Here is a 20,000-nt window from a genome sequence, read left to right on the forward strand (position 1 = left end):
CAGCTGTTGAGGCTCCTAAAAATGGATGCGTGACGTATTCCAGTGTATATTATGAAGCTCAACGATGGTGAGCTTGTTTGTATTCAGGCCAATAAAACTCGACTAAAGCATTTTCTTCATTGTTTTGAATGATCCCTGCAAAAACATGGAGGCGCAACTTGTAACTCCCCAAAATCGACGCTTGGGGTCGTGGTCGTGTGTACTGTAGTTGTCCTCCTATGCTTGTGCGCCATATTGGCAATCTCCTCCATCTCGCCAGACACCGAGCATGCATGTCTCCAACCTATTATTGAGTAGATAGTCGCTGAGAGCCCGAACACGAACACGCCACCATGGAGGCCGTGAAAGCCTTCAACAACGAGGTTTGTTGCAAATCCGTGCAGTAGATCATGTAAACATGACGAAAAATCCAATATCCCCTTCTTATTAGCGGTGACGTTAAAGCTAGTTAGCTAAAGCTAACGTAAACTAACGTTAGCGGGACTGTCGCAAGGCCGCATAACTGCACAAACATGTAGCGGCGTTGTTTATTTTTAGGGAAGCTCTCGTCCAGGCATAGTCAGTGGAGGTGCTTGGTTAAAGGTCGACGTGATTACATTGTAATTACAACTATCTGCAGTGTAAAACGAGAACGGGAGCTGCACTGCCTGCTGCTAACGTTAGCACGCTACAAGTTAGCTAACCCGTCTGAGTTGCACGATAACTTGGAGCGTTAGCTTAAGCATCACTGACATTGACAAAAACGATCGCGGTACTTTTAGGCTTGTTGCTCTGCCAGTTGATGTTTTGCATCCAGCAGTGATAAAATAAATAAAGCATTTTCGCCATTTATCACTTTTAATGGTCATGATATAACACCACAAACCTGGACGTGATCGGTGTACATTCACATCTCGTCCAATGCAGCATTTTTTTTTATGACTTGACGCAAATGTACAAAAGACTTAAAACGGGTAGAATACAAATAGAGAGACATTCGTCAGCTGTATGTTTTTTTGGTTATCAAACATGCTTACAAAATAACAAATTAGGAGTTGTGAATGAACAAACACTCCACACCTTGCGAACTACATAGGAATTACTATATCAGAGTTATAATGCATTTTACTTGCTACAATGAATGAATTCTACAATTCATGAAATCTATACAATACAATACATCTTTATTTATATAGTGCTTTCACATGTTGGAAGCGATGGAATATACGAGCCATCATGGCAGGTCACATCAAGAGATTGGTGGATCCAAAATATTTTTTCTGCAGATTGACCAAATTACATCAAATTTGGCAGAACCATAGACAACTATAAAGATACACTTTCCTCAACCAGAAGTTATGAGGTGGGGTTGTTAACTATGGAGTCCGGAAATCTGTCAATTGTTTCTTATTGCTCTTTCAAGGAAGTTTTAAGTTGTGGGAAAAAAAACTAAGTCTTGTGTTCTATGTCATCTATAGTGGTATATAGTGGTAAGGTGAATAACGCCAACACAATGAAACGAGAAAAACAGTGGTGTGAACAAATCACTTCTTACAGATGTGAATTTTTTTCGACATAAATAAAGGTTGATTCTCATTCCTTGTCGTTTCATTTCCTTGTTAATACAATTAGAAAACTAGGAGGGATTTCTTCGTCATGAATGAACTTTGATTCTCATTGTATGTCTTCTGTGATTTTTGCAGTTATACTCGTTGAATGAGTACAAGCCGCCCATCTCGAAGGCCAAGATGACCCAAATCACCAAGTCAGGCATCAAGGCCATTAAAGTAAGTATAAGAAGTTAGGTGAGGAATTTGGAATAAAGATTGTAAATGGTGTTCACACCAGGTTCTAATTCTTATTTATGGGCCTGCCTCAGAGAAAGCACTGCTGCTCAGCAGATAGTGGCGATGCCCATATTAAAATTGCTCATCACCTTTGTCTTTATTATTCGGCTGTTTTTTTTTTTACCTTAGTATAAATAGAACAGAATAAAATAGAATCACTTTATTGTCATTGTACAACAGGTATACAACAAAATTGGGAAATAAAACCCACATCAGTAAACATAGCCTACAAATGAGGTGTCCAACTTATATGATAGTGAACATTTTGGTATTCTGCTATACTATTTAAAATTCTCTCAAGTAATCGAGCATTCAGATAAAGTTAAAAAAAAAAAATGGGGGGTTGGTTAAAGAACAATTGCGAATACACAAGAGAACATGAGCAACTTGTTGGTTTTTGTTTTTGGACAACAATTTTTTTTCCCCGAGATTTAAACTGCATAGCAGCAAACTGTATTTCTTATCTTAAAGTGTACCAAAGCATTGATTTCTGTGCATTAATGTATTTGGGAAGATTTTATTTTGAAGTTGGCCTTCTCCGCACGTTGGCGGCATGCATCCCGACCTGCATCCCAAATAATAGGAGAAAAAAAAAATCTTTTAGACATTTTTTGTAAAACTGAGGTACAAAAATGATTCGGAATCGTTTCACCCATAACAAACACCCTGATGATGAAACTCCCGAAATGCTCCAAATAAATTCTTAGGGAAGATGATCGTTGTAATGAGAGTGCCCTTTTCACAGGCATGCTACTCTGGAATACAATTAACAGCAGACATATTTCTGGTCCCGTTTTTTCAATCTTTATTTGTGTCAATGGACCTCGTTCACTAACAATGGCAACGTGATAAAATTTCAATAAAGATGGCATCGCAAATGAGAGGGGGGTTCGTTTGTGCGAGCTGGTGAAACTAGTTGACATGGTTTGGTCAGATGGACCGATTCCGATCACATCGATTAGCTACCCGTTTTCAGTTTTAGAGCAACTCGCCAAAAAAATGTCTGTGATGAGCACGCAAGTGACCAAACATGGTACTGGGCGTTTTATTGTCTCAACGGAAACATTTTTGTTTTGTCAAACTTATGTGGTCAACTTAAATACCCCCCCCAAGCCGTACTTATTAGCCTACAGTATAAGTTACGAATGTTTATTAATATATTCATTAATAGAGGCAGTTGCAGTGTAAGCCATCCATCCATTACACCAAAAAGTACAGGACAACACCAGGCTTTTAACATCATATTCTCATCAAATGTTTTTCTGCCTTGTTTGTTCTTAAAGAACTACTGTGCCTGATGAATAACACTCGTTTCCCCTTCCCTCAGCAGCTCTCCCAGCTCCCCCAAAGCACTGGAGGATGGGGTGGAGAGAGTTACAAAGAGATAAGAGAATCCCTAACCAGCTTAGGTAGGAGTATGGGTTGTTTCACAAGGAAAGATGCCTCAGTTGGTTCCATACTTTTCCAGGCAGTGCTCAATAGTGGTGCTTGGGAGACTTTGTATGTCTGGCCTGGCTGCTGATGCATTTCTTTGGTGTAAAGACTCTTAACTAAGAACACTTTTGGGAATGCAAAGTGAGAACATTATTTGTTTTCCAAAATGGAGGTTGCTTTGTGGACATGCACACATTTCTCGTAACTCCATACTGTTTTGAACACAATAATACATCATGGTGTTCATAGACTTCGTGCGCTGCATTCAATGCACACTGACTTGATCAGTCAAGATTAAATACTGCAAGTGCATCCAAATCATTATTGTGGCATGTGACCTCTCTTAGTATTTGCTTTAAACCTAATTGTTATGGATGAAGGTGTAGTGATTTAAGTCTTGGAATAGTGTGGCAGTGTTGCCATGTGATCAATGATCTAGTATGACCCCATTTTGTACCTAAGATGGTTTGATCCCAATTATCCATTTCTCATAATTTCCTTTCCACTTAGTTTCCGTTGAGTTAATAGTTTGCGCTCCAGTGTATGCTAAGTGGTTGCTTTGTCTGAAATGGAGCCTTGTTTGAATTTTGCAACTGCTTTTAGATGGCTCAAGTTAGTATTTTTGTAGCCAGACGTATTGTGTTGACCTTAGTCAGCTTTTTGATTGGTTTGAAGAACTTCATTCATCAGTCAAGAGATAAAGCAGATGATGACCCGAGTTTGATGTTTTTGGAAGACTTTTTATTTGCCTGGTTTATTGTCACGGTGACATGACAGGAGACACAATGCGCTTTCATGCATAAATAAAAACTCATTCGGTGTTGCTTTTGGGCAATGGATGGATACTTACATGCAATACCAGATTTCCTTATCAGTAATTCATTTAGAAAAAAATATGAAAGTACAGCCAATATCCCTCACTTGTCCTTGATTGAGCTTTGCGTTCTTTAGGTCCACTGTACATTAAAAATAATGACTTAAATGTGTCATTCTTAACTTACTCCATAGAATTGTATTTTCAGTTAAACACCACATGTTATGTTGACAAAATATTATACAGGGGTGCTTGTTTTAAGACGGTTACATTTCTTCAGCCTGTGACGTAACGTGAACTTGGTCGTGAAACCTCTTAGTCAATGTGGCTAAACAGTATGAAAATCTTCTAACCACACATGAGTGTAGTTGGGCACATTAATATTTCGTCATTTTCTTGGTAATGTGCGCTGCACATGCGGGGACTCAGCATAAACTGTAACCACTATAAATAGGGCTGTGCTAAAAAAAATCAATATGGGAATGTATTGTTGCGGGCCTCTTTACAGTACAAGCATTGATATGAAGGCATAATTGATATTGCAGATTCATTCTTAAAGTCTGCCAGCACATCTCTCAAAGCTGCTCCTAGCTGTGCAGTGCAGACACTTTGCTGGTGACAAACTGGAAGCGCTACGAACAGTTGAAGAACATGCCATATAGCATGATAAAATTATAATCTAGCTATACACATGACCATTTTCAGAAAAAAAGTAAAGGAATGTAAAATATTGAGAGATATTTCACTTTGCAGGCCAAGTATGGGGACACACATATTGCGCCCCCTGTATTGTGATATACGTTCTATGTTTCAAGAATTATTTCCTATTTACCCTCTTAATACTGTTACCTAAGACTTTAAGGCAATATTACTGCTGCGTTGTTACAGTTATTTGCCTGTTTTGGGTTTTTTTCATTGTCAAAAAAAAAAATTATAACTGAATATTTACCATTTGACATTTTCTTTGCTGTGCAATTTGTTCACAACATTATTTGTGGAAGGACATAACCCAACACATGAAAACAAAAATCTCAGCTGCACAGTAAATTGGGCCAGTGTTAGTGAATTTAGGATGGCTAGACACAGTGGTGTAGGACCTTGATTAATTTGTGTACATCAGGGCTGAGTTTATATCAAGTAAATGCGTTCAGATGAGATGACACATCAAATAAAATTAAACTGCGTAGTAAAACAGTGTAACCGCACTGTAAGTAATATCTGTGAGTTTTGGACATCTCTTTGCAACCCTTGTCAACTTCCCTCTCGTGAAAGGATTCATTATCCCTAAAAGTTGCGACTGCGATGTAATATTAGATTATTATTTTTAAGGGCCTTTATATATATTTTTTTTTACAAACAAGCATTTAATTTGACTTATCTACAGTGAAACATACCATATATATTATATACTATGGTGTGTTAAGATAATGGGAAATTAAACATTAATTGATATGAAAAATTTTCAGCCTATTACATTACAGGTTTAAAATTATTAAATACTTTGACATGTAGTCTGTAAGCATTCACATAATTCTGTATATACTATTCTAAATCATTAAGAAATCAAAGAAACTAAAAGGCAGATTAAAACAATAATGCAAACACATCTGTGACTACCATTTAACACATTGAACTCATGATGCGTCACGACGTATGTAAACAAGTGAACTGCGCTTCTTAAACGCTGAACTTATTTAGATTCATAAATAAATACAATATACAGTTGATAGCGATTAACAATCTTTTTTTTTCCCCACCGAAACCATACAGGCAACTGATAATTTCCTGTTTCTACAAACTGATGCCGATAACCGATTTTTGTATACTGCAATTATACAATTATATTTGTTGTTGAAGCTTATAAGAAGAAAAAAAAAATTCAAATCTTTCCTCCTACTAACGTTACAAGGTCAGAGGATTAAAGTGACTATTTGTTTATATTATCCTAACCACTAGTAATGGAAGAACTTGCAGAACAAAGGATTGAAGCCCAGTGATTTGAATATGAATTGTAACACAAAAAGTACTTTACAGAGCACAAGATAAATTATTTACCGTCCTTAATGAACAATTGATTATAATCAAGTAAAAGGGCAAAAAAAATCACCTCCAGCATTTAAGCATTAAGTAAAAGGCAAAAAAAAAAACACCTCCAGCATTTTTCCTGTGTGTATTTTATGAATTGTTCGAAAGCCCACATTGTTTTGCTATTTGTGATTATTTTCAGGGCCAGACCGATTAATTGGCCAGCTAAACAACCCCTCAACCCTTTAAACATAAACATAATTAAAACTAATTCGCCAAATGGCTGATGTTTGACAATGTTATTTTTACCTAATATGTAGCTACTTTAACCATTTACAAAAGTTGTACACAAGTAACATGAGTCTCATTATTTATTACACAGTCTCAATATTTATTACACCTTTAAAACAAAACAAATATAAAATATATTTTTTACAAGTATGCTTAGGTGAGCCATGTACCTTTTCGAATTTAATTTTATTATTCAGAATTTTTTTTTCCTCCCAAAAGCCCATTAAATGTGTATTGGTTGGTTATTTTGTGGTTATTAACTTTGGTTACTATTTTTCTGCCCAAGTTTGAAATGTCTTACTGTATAAATGCTCTTTGATTGTGTCTTGCGCATTATACGAGTGCGATCAGTTACTTAAGATTCGCGTCTTATTGTTGAACAATAAAGTTTGAGTACAATCGATGAAACAAATATTCATTCACAAGCTGTTACATGTTACCTGTTACATGGCACATGTGGTCCAAGATTGATCCTCTCGCTTTGGCTTTCACACACAATTATGGATGGTTATGGATTTTAAGATTGCCATAATTTGAGACGCATCTTGCAATATCGACATTGTGTTTTACAGCAGCACCTAAAAGTATTTAAACATCTATCACTGAATAAATAGATATGTATGCCACCTCCATTACTAAAATGTCTGCCTGCAAATCCAATAACCGTCTCATCATGCACATAAATGAGGCGGAGCAACAGGTAGAAGAAATGAGTCGAAGAGTAAATGTGATGTCGGGGGGGAAAAACATGTCTTTTAATATAAATATTTATGATGCAGGGTTTTTATTGAGTTTGTGTTTCAGTTTTTTTTTTTTTTAACTAAGTTGAATTCTGAATCAAGCATAAAGTATGGTCTCTTCCCGCGTTACTGCTTCTGCTGCCGTGTACGGTTTGTTTTTGAAATTGTCTTTCCAGACACACTTGCGTAAAGGCTTGCAAGGCTACTAAAATGCACCCAATGGCTAGCGTCGCACTTCCAGGTGGTGCTGAACAATAACAAGGAAAAAAAAAGTTTTTCGATTCGATTTGCGATTTTCTTGGAAAATTCACAATGGGCAATAACTTGTACACACCTGACAGAAAATGTCGTCATACAATTAAAACCATTAAAATCTATGACTAGGCTCGACCGCTGCTATCAGCCGGAGGGCTTAGCAATATGGCCTGAAATTCATATCATGGTGTTAATTTAATCTTTTCGCCCTAATAGTGTGAAAGTAGCGTAAAAATAATAATGGAAGTATTTTTGAATGCAGTGTTTAAATGTGGAAATCTATCTTTATTTCATTTATTTTTGCCTAAAAAGGGTCAGAAAGTTTCATATTCATTCTTCTGCTTCCTTTCATTGAAAATGTTCATGTAAACATGTTTCTGTTTGACTGGTATGCCTTTTACCACTCTAAGACAACTTTCATAGACTCTGGCATGTCCGCGACCCTCATTAGGATAAGCAGTTTGGAAGATGGATGGATGAATGAATGTAAACATGACTTTTTTTTTTTTTAATGCAATGAAAACTATTTAACAAATAAACAATCCCTTGGCAAAGCTACATAGGAAATTAATTATTTTGAGACCTATTATTGTGTCCATCTCAAAACCCAGTACTCTGTCGTGCAATATAGGGCAAATAAAAGTAATTAAAATTGCTGATATTAATATTTTTGGCATTGTGCTCGTCATGATGGCTGATATCATAAAGCAGCCTGATTATGCTAGTGGTTTTTCAAATAAGATATTGCAATTATTATGACATTGCTTTAATTTTGGACAACAATTAACATTTTTGCAGATTTCTCTTGGATGTCAAACCTGAAACAAAATAATAATTAATACACGTTTGAACATTTTATGCACTGCCAATTTGAAAAACTGTTTTTGAGTAAAGGGATGAAAGTAATACATTTTTAATCTCATCTATCAATTAATGAGCAAAATATTCAACAGATTAATTGATAGTTAAAATAATCATTAGTTGGAGCCCTAAGCTTTTGTGCGTTTTGATTGGCTATTATGTGTGATGTTGCCTCATCTTGCAACCTGTGTGCGTGTCAGTTTGTGTCAAATAATTGCCATTAACTAGTTTGAGCTATCAATCAACGTCAATCAACGTCAAACAAGCATGATACAACCGCTGATGTTTATTTTGTTGTTTTAATTTAGAAGCTTTTTGTCCAATGGCAAAGTTTTAAGCTAATCTAACATTATTTGTTATCCACAAGAAGTTTACAAATATAAAGACAAAGAAGCAGTACCATAGTTAGGCCTGTCACAGTAATTACTTATCTCACTTAACTTTCATAACTCTTATCCTTTGCTAAGGAAAAATGGACTCGATAAATGGTTTGTTTACATATGTCGTCATCATTCACTCGCGCTGCTGTTTCCTTCTCCTGTGGTAACTTTTTTGCTGCTGTGGGAATGCTATCAATGCAATTTACTATCGTTACAGTATTTTGTAATACAAGTAAAATTATTTTGAAGTTGTAAAATTTGCAGCTATCACTTCACTTCCTTTTACTGATGTTTTCAGTTTTTGCTGTGGTATTTTTTCCTGTTTTTTCTTTCTCTTAAAGTTACAGCGTATAAAAACAATTTATCTGCCTGTGTTATCTGTGTTAATATATAGTGTTAATCTTTACATCATATGAAACTATGCCAAATGAGATAACTATATTAGCAAACATGGTCATACTATACTTCCGGAAAAAAAAGGGTGCCAGCAAATCCTGTGCGGTGTGACCAATTGAAAAGGTTGGTAGCACCAGTGCAAGAGTTAGTGTCGATCCCTGACGACGTCAACTACCAAATTTAGCCCTCAAAGAATTTGGTAATCGACGTAGTAGTGACAACCAACTAATTAGTCATCTAATCTTGATTAATTATCAGGATGAGTGGTACAGAGAATGGATGGATGGGTGGATCACAACATTTTCACTCTTTGGCTAGGGTAGATTCATATAATATGCACTTTTCCTGTAACACTCTTATGATTAAGGGCTATACAAATATCCTTGACTTGTCTTGACTGATGTTTTTGAGTTGTTTAGAAGGCGGTTATTCCGAGTAAAATAGTAGCTTATGGCAGCTGGTTTTCTCAAGTTTAGGTGTATTTTGTATTAGACTGTATTTGTTATATGGTCACTGTATAACCTTGTTTAATGAACTTTTTTTCTGAAAGCATTTTCATTTGAGCTGAATTATTAATTGAACTCAAATTGACAAATGTCAATGCAATAAAATGTAATTTTCAAAACAGTTCGTTTGGAAGAAAAATACAGCGTATATAGAAAATGAGCACGGACCTATTTACTTGGAGGAATTATCAAGTTTTCAAATTAGCAGCCTTATCCATCCATCCATCTATTTTCTGAACCGCTTAGTCCCCACGGGGGTCGCGGGCGTGCTGGAGCCTATCCCAGCCGTCATCGGGCAGTAGGCGGGGGACACCCTGAACTGGTTGCCAGCCAATCGCAGGGCACACAGAGACAGACAACCAATCGCACTCACACTCACACCTAGGGACAATTTGGAGTCTTCAATCGGCCTACCAAGCATGTTTTTGGAATGTGGGAGGAAACCGGAGTGCCCGGGGAAAACCCACGCGGGCCCGGGGAGAACATGCAAACTCCACACAGGGAGGGCCGGAGGTGGAATCGAACCCGCACCCTCCTAACTGTGAGGCGGACGTGCTACCCAGTGCGCCACCGAGCCGCCTTAGCAGCCTTATATGTAATATTTTTTTTAAATCAGTACATATTTAAATAAATTTGTTTTATCCCAGCTATCATTCCACTGCTTGTTACTGATGGTAATCGTTTCAATACCAGTATTGAGGTACTTTATGCAGGTATAGAATTGCTCAAAATGTTGGTATCGTGACACACTTTTGGAAACGCAAACAGGAAAGAAAAAAGGATTCACAGACTTATTTATTTAATGATGTATGTATGTATGTATGTATGTATGTATGTATGTATGTATGTATGTATGTATGTATGTATGTATGTATGTATGTATTTATTTATTTCATTTATTCATATTTTTTCTGCTATGGTCAGAGATCCTGAATATCAAATATGGAGTTATGTGTACTATTTTCCCTTAACCTAGAAGCATAAAGTGGAAATTATATTTTTAAATGTCTTGGTTATATTTTTTTATCATAGTGGGTATTTCTTCTATCCAGTCATATCTGTTTCTTTAGGTAGCTTGATATTAATTGCAATAACTATGACTGTGTTGAAAAACAATAGTAGAACAATAAAATACAAACGAGGAATAAGTTCAATTAGAAAAAGCAGCTAAGCAAATGTTTACGTAATCTTGTTGCTACATCATAGTTACAAACTCTTCTCGTTCTTGTTTTATTCTGGTAAATGATGTGGGACAAGTTCTGCAAATATTCAACCTGTCACCCCAGCTCCACTTGATATTAATATGATTTGCATAAAAGGTTTTCCAATTACAATTGCCGGTCTACAAATCTCAATTCTCGTAACGCCTCACACCATTAGCTAACTGGTCATTATAATTGTTACATAATTGAGACATCCAATAAGCAGTTATTTGTTTAAAAACAAAAACACATTGTCGGCTGTAAAAGTAACTGCAACAATTTGTCTGGAGAAGACCGCAACCACAAAGGGGCAGGCTTCACAGAGCTTTATTATCAAGATAATCAGTTTTCCCAATTAGTTTGCCTGCATGCCAGTCAACAAAAAGTCTGTGTTTATTTAGATAAACATGACTGAAAACAAAACATCACAAGAAAATTATGTAGAAACCATTTTTCTGCCCCAAGTAATATAAATGTCTTTCCACTGGCATCGAAGTTTCTCCATGATATTGTCAAAGGATCCAACAAGTACACTGAGGCCAACACTTTGAAAGGACATATAACACAGTAAATTCTGAAGATTTCCAAAAATTGCAGCTAAATCGTCTGAATTTGTGGAGCAGGAAAATTGGTGTGAATCCTGTGTGGTCTCATTATTTTTTTTTGCCCCTTTTGAATAGCCCACTGTTTAACTATATGCCTTTTCTTTCATGCTGCTTTTAGACTCTGCTATTAACAAATGTTCCCCTCTTTTCAGTTCTACAAGCATGTTGTGCAGAGTGTAGAGAAGTTCATACAAAAGGTGAGTTGTACTTACCTGTAAAATAGTAAAACTGAAAAACAATGTAATTAACAATATTTATCATCTACTTACATCAGATATGCGAATAAGAAGAATATTTTTAACCACACCAAACAAATTTTAACATCTACCTTCCATGCTAAAATGTGAACTGCCGTCCATATTTTCATGCATTAAATTTGGTTGTTGCCGTTCCAGTGCAAACCAGAATACAAGGTCCCGGGGTTGTATGTTATCGACTCGATTGTGAGGCAGTCGCGCCACCAGTTTGGCACGGAGAAGGATGTCTTTGCACCACGCTTCAGCAAGAATATCATCGCCACATTCCAGCACCTCTACCGTTGTCCGTCAGATGACAAGGTTTTAATGTTTGCCCTTACGTACTTATTTGGTTTTTATTCTTGATGCAATTTGTTAGTTTTACTCAGATCTTCCTGTCATATTTCAGAGTAAGATAGTGCGGGTCCTGAACTTGTGGCAAAAGAATGCTGTCTTCAAGAGTGACATCATCCAGCCGTTGTTGGACATGGCTGCCGGGATTCCTCCTCCGAGCGTTACTCCGGTCATGCCAGGCAGCGCTGCCCCCGTCAATAACACCACACCTGGTCAGTCGGAAAACCTGCGTGGAGGTCATTCTTTTCCGTTATGTCCATTGCCTTTATTTTACTCACTTGTTTATTTCTTTGCTTCAAGGCACACCAGCAACACCAGCCACACCCGCCAACATCGTTCAAGGTCTTCCTGACTGGGCTTCGCAGATTACCAACACAGACACTGTGGCAGCTGTGGCGCAAATTTTACAAACGCCTCAGGGCCAGCAGGTTCGAGAAAACAATACATTTGAGGGTCTCTTCTTAAAAATGAAAATTTAGAAAGAATGGTATCTTTAAAGTTTTGCTACAAAGTATTTTCTGCCTATTCTTCAGGGTATCTGAAATGTTTTTTTTTTCTATCACCAGCTTCAACAGCTCGTACAGAGCCTGCAAATGCAGCAGCAAAAGCCTCAGCCTTCATTGCTCCAAGCCTTGGATGCTGGTCTGGTTGTGCAGCTGCAAGCTCTCACCGCTCAACTCACTGCAGCCGCTACTGCAAACAGTCTCAATCCCCTCGAGCAGAGGGTCTCCTCTTTTAACAAGGTACTTATAGCGTTAGTGACCCCCCCCCCCCCCTTTTCATTCTCAGAGTTAAGTTCCACGCCCACCCACAATAGATGAAAATCTGCTCTAAAGATAGCATGTAATGTCTCAATTGTTTGAAGCTTAAATGATCCCTCCCACACACTTACAGTACATTTAAGCATATTAACACTTTTTAAACACAACATATTTGAGCTGACAAAAAAAAAAAATTCAAGCATTTTTGCCTTACTTAACCGGACGTGAGCACAAATGCAAGAAAAAACATATCAGAAAAAAATATTACCGGGATTGAGTTTTAAGATTTTCAAATGACAAAAAATATACCCCTCTGTTTTAATAAATCAGCTATATACTATAGTACTTAATGATTACATTTATTTCTCTCTAATGACTTTTAATGAGACAAATGTAATGCTTTTTTCCCCCAGAAACTCTTGGGGCAGTTTGACTTTGGCAATGAGGCTGAGCGTGTTGAAGAAGCTAAGAAGGAAGCGGCATCTTCTCAACTGTGGGTTCATTATGTTTTATCGACAAGATTGATTTTTCCCGACAACCCTTGGATGTGCCTAATCCAATCTGTTAACCACTTTGCAGGCCCATGGTGTCGGAGCCCATGAACAGCTCACTCTTCCACCAACTTGCTGAGCAGCTACAGCAGCAGAACCTGGAGCAGTTTCAGAAGCAACTGCTGGAGCACCAGCAAAAGGTAGTTACGCGCATAACCAATACTAGGGGGCGCTGTTATAATTGACTAATGTTTTGTTACACGCTGATAATGTATTTCTGCAGGCAATGAGCATAGACGGGCAAGACACTCTATATGGACAAGAGAACTCAGTTGCAACTGCTCAGACGAGCTGTCAGCCACAGCTACCCGAGCCAGAAATTAAGATGGATGACACCATAGACAACCAGCAACAGGTAACTAAAGGCCAGGTGGTGAGACTGCTTGGAAGATTGAAATACATATTTGATTTTGTATGGATCGTTTCCCACTCATTTCTGCCACATTTGGGTTCTCCGAGGCGGTTACTACTTAACCACTGTGCTGGGCACTTAACTGTGCTGTGAGGCGTACAGCACAGCAAATATATTTAGTTATATTTATATTATTTATTTGGATTATTTATTATTTATATATTTATTTTTATTTGCTTATATTTATATTTTGAATTGATCCTCAAGGACATGGACCTTGATGAGGGCCCAGATGGAATGGAAGAGGATAACTTTGAGGGAGAAGACACAAAGACTGTCACAACCCGCTCCAGGACACGCTCGAGGTCACGTTCTCGGTCAGTCAAAACAATTTTTAGTTGTTTTTTTTTTTTTTATGATATTTTAAAAGTATTTAATCTTACAACACGGGCATGTGTTGCAAAAAATCCTAAACGGAAAACATACAGTCGTTGGAAATGTTCTCATAGCATGTGTTGTTTTGTCTCTCCAGGTCTCCCAAAAGGAGACGGTCTAGGTCCCGCTCCGGCTCTCGGAAGCGTAAGCATCGTAAGCGGTCACGATCACGCTCCAGAGATCGTAAGAGAAAGACGTCACGTTCGTACTCAAGCGAAAGACGTGCCCGAGAACGAGAAAAGGAGCGGCAGAAGAAAGGACTGCCTCCGATACGATCCAAGACTCTAAGTGGTAATTAAATTGCATTCATCTTATATGTTTGAATTATCTGATCAGTTAAGGTCAATACATTTTTGTCCTATTTGTACCTTTTATCTAGTGTGCAGCACAACTCTTTGGGTTGGCCAAGTGGACAAAAAGGCTTCTCAACAAGACCTCACAAACCTGTTTGAAGAGTTTGGCCAAATAGAGTCAATAAATGTAAGAGGTCTACTCTACAGTGTGATTGTGTCTTCTGTCATTTGACCCTCACCCATTCACATTTCCAAGAAGTGTATCATGTGTTAGTTATTGACTGGATAAAGTTTGTCTTATTTTGTATCTCTTATGACCTTTCTAGATGATCCCTCCGAGAGGCTGCGCCTACATCTGTATGGTCCACAGACAAGACGCCTACCGTGCACGCCAAAAGCTCAGCACAGGTTCCTGCAAAATTGGTTCCAAGATCATCAAGGTACACTTTGCTGCCGCTATGCTGTAATTTGATTGAATGCAATGTCATTTTCTCCATAGTTTCTTTGTAATTGAATTCTACATTGACCTCTAGCAGCGGAACCTTGGACGGCTTGATGTCTTTTATAGATTGTGTCTCTGAACAATACTTTGTTCTCTCCCTGCCACCGTTATGCTTTTTAAATGCAGATTGCTTGGGCCCTAAACAAAGGAGTAAGACAAGAATACAAGCAGTTTTGGGATGTGGACCTTGGAGTCACCTACATACCTTGGGAGAAAGTTAAGGTGGATGACTTGGACGACTTTGCCGAAGGAGGAATCATTGATCAGGAGACTGTCAATGAAGGTAAAATTTGATTTTGTATTCAGCAAAAATAATCAATGGGCTCAGACATGGGTCGAATCAATTATCCACACAACATAATAGAATCAAAGAAGCAATTTCAAAAACAAAATATCATACAATATGCAGGGTGGTAACTGATTGGATTCTTACATAGCTGAAGAAATTGCTTCTAGTAAGGCTAGTCCTAACTTTAAAACGTTAATTGTTAATATAACCAATTAATAGTTAACCCTGTATTAGCACTGCAAGCAAGAATCCAACACGCAGGAATAATTTGGTTTAAAAATCAAGTTTTGTCTGTTTCTTCAGAGTGGGACACAGTTAAGAGTTCAGAGGCAACCAAGGATGGTATAATCCAACCACTAAGCGCCGAGACGAAAGCATCCAACAGCCAGAGTGAAAGCTACAACCAGCCAGTACCCATGATGCCGGTGCAGGTAAGAAAGATGCTGCCTGTTGCTAAACTTGTTTGATGGTTGTGAATATGAGGAGATCCTCTCTGTGGGAGCATTCATTTGTTCTGTAATTCTCTCAGTCCACATTGGCCTGACGAGCTCTTAAATTAGAAACGATTACACGAAATGAGAATTGAATATCAGTTTTGGTGGCATTACAACTCAGGTCGTTATTTTCAACCTGCTGTTTGTTATCTCCTACTCAGCTACCAGTGCCCCAGGCCGTTCCTGGTCCAGTAGGCTTGGTGCCTCCTAACTTCCCTGTCAATATGAGCATCCCCCCGCCAGGTTATGGGCCGCCCCCACCTTTCCTAAGGCCCGCATTTAATGCCTCACAACCACCTCCAGGTAATTTTTTTTTTTTTTTTTACAAACTTGTCGTACTACACTGAAAGCATGCAACTCTGTGTACTGTAAGAATAAAAGAATCTACCCCATAAATGATGAACCATGGGAACACTGTACTTTAAGATTACGTATGTTATATTCTGTTGTACAGGTTATATGCCAGCAGCACAGACTGCAGCCATGGCCTCAGCACCAACTTGTAAGTGCTATTTACGTGGTAACCTTTTGACTCATGTGACATGTCATTTAGAGTGATTTCTTTGTGACCCTGCTGTAGCTCTAGTGCCGCCCCCTGTGGCAACGAGCCAGGAGACGGCCAAGGAATCTCCGTTCAGCTCTATGATTGCAACGACCAGCTCTATGCCTGGTGGCTTCATGTCCTCCGCTATCTCTGGAGCTAATGTATTTAATGCGGCTGGAGTTCAAAGTCAGCAGCACTCGGGTGACAAAATGCCGCCTTCTGCCAAGGGTTTGGAGGGGACACCGGAGCTTTCTCTTCCAGGTGGCGCACCATTAACATATATGATGGATGAGTTGACTAGTGTGGAAGGTGACATTAACATGCTGTATGTTTTATCTTTTCCTAGGCATGCATAATGCAGTTCGCAGTGGAATGGGCCTCCTTGGCATGCACCCCTCAGCCCACCCACTTCACCAGGCGGGAATGGCGGGACAAAGAATGCCTGGAATGTTGCAACTCGACGTGCGTCCTAACCTCCTTCCGCCTGGGGCCGGGGCTCGCTTTCCTCTCCTCCTCCAGGGACCTGGCCAACAGGCTGGTGGCCTTCTTGACAGCCCCCTTCAGGCTCAAGCCCATGTCAGGCCTCCATTCTCTCAAATGGATCCATTTCACAGGCCCCCTCCCCAGGCCAATGATAATGTAGCCAAGACAGAGGAGTCTTCTTCGGGGGCTGATGAGGGCAAAGACCAGGACTACCGCTTCCCCCCAGTGGAGAAGCAGAGTACAGGTCTGCTGAGAACACCTCCACCAGAGCACCGGGCGCCCCTTGGCGGGGGAGGGGGAGGTGGCAGGCCCCCTTTGCTGCAAACACCAGGGACTCAGCCAGCCAGAGGCAGTCTACTTGGCCGTCTGCAGGCTCTTGCCGGGTTTACCCCCGATAATCACTGGAACCAGTCGAGGGGGGACTTCGATGAACGAGACGGCATGGATCGTCCCAACCCGGGGCAGAACTTCCCGAATCGCTTTGACAACCGTCCCGCTAATGCAGCTCCCAAAAACGTTGCCGGGACACAGCCTTGGAACCGCAGCGGTGGTGGTCCAGCCGGTTTCGAAAGTGACCTAGATGAACGAAGATCGCAATGGGACAGGCAAAGAGACAGCGATGAGAGAGATTTTGACTTCCGGAGGGAAATGAATGGAAATCGTCCAAACCGCGAGCGGGATAGAGACCGGGAGCGAGGGCGAGACCTTCCCCGGGAGCACGAGAAAGACCGCAATAATGACCGAGAGCGGGAACGCGGCAATTGGACACCTGTTCTCCCTCTCCCAACACCTCTTCTTCCTACGCCCCCTCTCATCCCTAATCTGAATCTAAACCAAGGGAAACTGCTTACCCCTCTCAGATTGAACAACCCCATTCAGTCCCGATTCCAGTCCCCCCTGCTATCTCAAGCTCAGGCCAAAGTGCCTCTGTTAGGTCAGCATCAGCTGCCGGTTCCTGTCCAGTCACGAGAGGTCAGAAAAGCCAGCCCAGCAGCTGAATCCCATAGCCCTTTGCCTCAGACCCCTCAATCCCAATCCCTGCCCTCAACCCAACCTGAGAACAAGGCTCAGACCCCGTTGCCCAGTTCACTCACTGAGGCCCGATCATCGCCCCAGCCAGAGACCACTCTACTCCCCAAATCACCACCCCAAGACTCGGACAAGGCCTGTCCCCAGCCCACCAGGTCCTCAGACACTCCGGGCCGAGAATCTCCTTTAGGCGTCACGCAAGCTGTCAGCCCCCCTGTAGAGTTGACGCACTCTCTGGAGGCGCAGCTATGCCCACAGGTGGAGACTGAAGATGTCTCAAAAGAGAAAACCCCTTCCCCTAAAGCCCAGTGGCTCAATGGAGCTGAGATGGACAATAGCACGGCGTTCGAGCCCACGCCGGACGCCTCTCCCGAGCCCACCGAGTCTGCGCTTCCTGAAAGTAAAGCCGAGCAGGAGCAGGCTGGGCCTCCTCAGGACGTAGACATTGTACAGAGTGAGGCCATGGAGGAAGCTGCGAGTGAGCCAGTGCTAGACACTGACACAGACACTGAGGGGACATAATCATCACTCAGTAGGTAACAGATCATTTTGTATAGTTGTCTCTTCTTCTCTGTACTCATGTCAGCAAAGCATCACCACCACACCGGACACGGCAAATAGCTCACAATTACCAGTGTACTTAAATAGAGAGGTCCTTAGTGACTTATTCTGAGAACATTTTGTTTGTTTGTACAGTATTTTGTTTCCGTTTTAATTTGTACTGCCACCACATCAAGTTTTAGCAAGCATAGCTTAAGTAGGTATCAAACGGAGGGTCGTACGTTTGCAAGTGGTAGCGAATACGCGGTCTCGTTGCGGTTCACTCAAGGTCACATCTGACAACCTTGAACGAACCGTGACGAAAAAATATCACTATCCACTCGCAAACGTTTGCCGCTCGGTGGGATACGGGTACGTTTTATCTGATCGACTACCCCAAACGGTTTGTGTGGGGGCACGCGCTTTGACCTTCCTATGGAAGAAAGGATGACATCAGGGCTGTTCAGCAATGGATTGTTGACTGTTCAGCAATGGATACAATTGCACACAACACTGGAAAATTGCAGTTGTGCGCTCATTTCTTACACCTTCTTTTAAAATGCTGCTGCAAAGTTTTAGTGAATGCTTTTAAGGTGTCTTGTGCTTTTTTTACACGCACATCTAAGCCTGATAAAACATTACGGCTATTGCTACTACTCAATTTGGAACCGTATGGAAGAAAAAAAAAAAAAACATTATTATGCTGTATATGTAATGTGTTTCTAACTATGATGAAGCTGAGCAAAACAGTAACAGCATGGGGAGGAGCAATGGATAAGACAATGAACAGAGGGATGCGATGGATGTCAGGTGCATTTTGTTTTAGTGTGAAATAAACAACTGTCTCCTTAAACACATGCTTTAGGACTGCTTTTCTGACCCAGGACAACCGGAAACATTTCTTCACACGCGTGCACACTATGTGCCGTCACTTCAGACAGTAAATGTTATTTGGAACTGAAAATGCAGCTAGATCATCCATCCACTCTGGTGGATGGGGAACACGGGACATAGTTTAAATTACAGATGATTTCAGCCTGTGTTGTGCTTGGTGACTGTTGCAGATGATTGGATTGTGCCTTTTCAATGGACTCTTTTCATTGCTCCTGTGCGATACACACCAAAATGCGTGTGTGTGTGTGCGCATACTACCTGGACAGAATTAACAAACCTTTCATGTGTGGTAGCTGGAGAGTTTGTACAGCACTCAATTCTAGAAGAGACAATATACTTGTTCTGTGCATGCAGCCTTGTAGCCTCTTGTCGTGTTCATTTCATGCTTGTAGTGCTCTTCTGTTCAGGCACATCCCCGGAGATGCTTAGGCTACTGTTCCACCACAGGAAATGGTATAATAAATAAAAGTTGAAGGTGCATCAGATATTGCTATATTTTTTTATATATAGATATATATTATTGTGACAAATGTAGATTTTAAGAAGTGACACCTTAAAATAAACATGGAAATTGTCAGTAGGTGAAAATCTGAGCTGTAGAGAGACCATATAAATTTTGTGTATATCGCTTTATCCCTCCCCACATTTTTAACACATTTAAATAGCAACGTGACATTGCTGGATTAAAAAAAAAAAAAAAAAAACATTTCAAATGCCTCTAAAATACCCATAACAGATACATTCGCGAGAAAACAATTAGTTGACTAAAGTACATGACCTTCTGCTTACACTGCTTTTCTGTTAAATAATGTTGAATTTGCGTTACTATATCGCATTTTTAAGGCAAGTTTGAAAGATAGCAGCATTTTAAGGTGACCACTCAAAGCACACCTCAAAATTCCGGCCAC

The 20,000-nt window shown here is 40.0% G+C and overlaps 2 protein-coding genes across 3 annotated transcripts in view; both read left to right on the plus strand.

The window, feature by feature from the left end:
• Positions 1–202: 202 nt before the first annotated feature.
• On the plus strand, positions 203–19,577 carry LOC125981314 (SR-related and CTD-associated factor 8). 2 transcript variants are annotated; one of them, XM_049741289.2, is made up of 21 exons: positions 276–362; positions 1,683–1,766; positions 3,154–3,235; positions 11,488–11,532; positions 11,731–11,892; positions 11,981–12,137; positions 12,226–12,353; positions 12,492–12,668; positions 13,100–13,179; positions 13,266–13,377; positions 13,461–13,592; positions 13,857–13,966; positions 14,122–14,315; positions 14,404–14,504; positions 14,644–14,757; positions 14,946–15,102; positions 15,412–15,539; positions 15,764–15,905; positions 16,057–16,104; positions 16,183–16,407; positions 16,493–19,577. In XM_049741289.2, the coding sequence occupies exons 6-21, from the start codon at positions 12,059–12,061 to the stop codon at positions 18,178–18,180; spliced, it is 3,615 nt and encodes a 1,204-aa protein (XP_049597246.1). In that variant the 5' UTR covers positions 276–362; positions 1,683–1,766; positions 3,154–3,235; positions 11,488–11,532; positions 11,731–11,892; positions 11,981–12,058; the 3' UTR covers positions 18,181–19,577. The 2 variants fall into 2 exon arrangements, with proteins under 2 accessions (XP_049597245.1, XP_049597246.1); XM_049741288.1 differs by lacking the exon at positions 3,154–3,235 and having other exon boundaries at positions 203–362.
• LOC125981312 (rho guanine nucleotide exchange factor TIAM2) overlaps positions 18,135–20,000 on the plus strand; it is a 75,349-nt gene continuing 73,483 nt past the window's right edge. The window contains exon 1 of the mRNA XM_049741283.1: positions 18,135–18,194. The gene's annotated coding sequence lies outside the window, so the exon portion shown is untranslated. The remainder of the gene's footprint in view (positions 18,195–20,000) is intronic.

The sequence above is a fragment of the Syngnathus scovelli genome, chromosome 14 (assembly GCF_024217435.2).
Source record: "Syngnathus scovelli strain Florida chromosome 14, RoL_Ssco_1.2, whole genome shotgun sequence".
NCBI classification, from domain to species: domain Eukaryota; kingdom Metazoa; phylum Chordata; class Actinopteri; order Syngnathiformes; family Syngnathidae; genus Syngnathus; species Syngnathus scovelli.

Bases quoted from the DNA above. Each gene is read 5' to 3' on its own strand.
- LOC125981314 (XM_049741288.1), top strand. From the start codon at position 333: ATGGAGGCCGTGAAAGCCTTCAACAACGAG. The intron at 11,533-11,730 runs GTGAGTTGTACT...TTGCCGTTCCAG, and splicing joins TAGAGAAGTTCATACAAAAG to TGCAAACCAGAATACAAGGT. The intron at 15,540-15,763 runs GTAAGAAAGATG...TCTCCTACTCAG, and splicing joins TACCCATGATGCCGGTGCAG to CTACCAGTGCCCCAGGCCGT.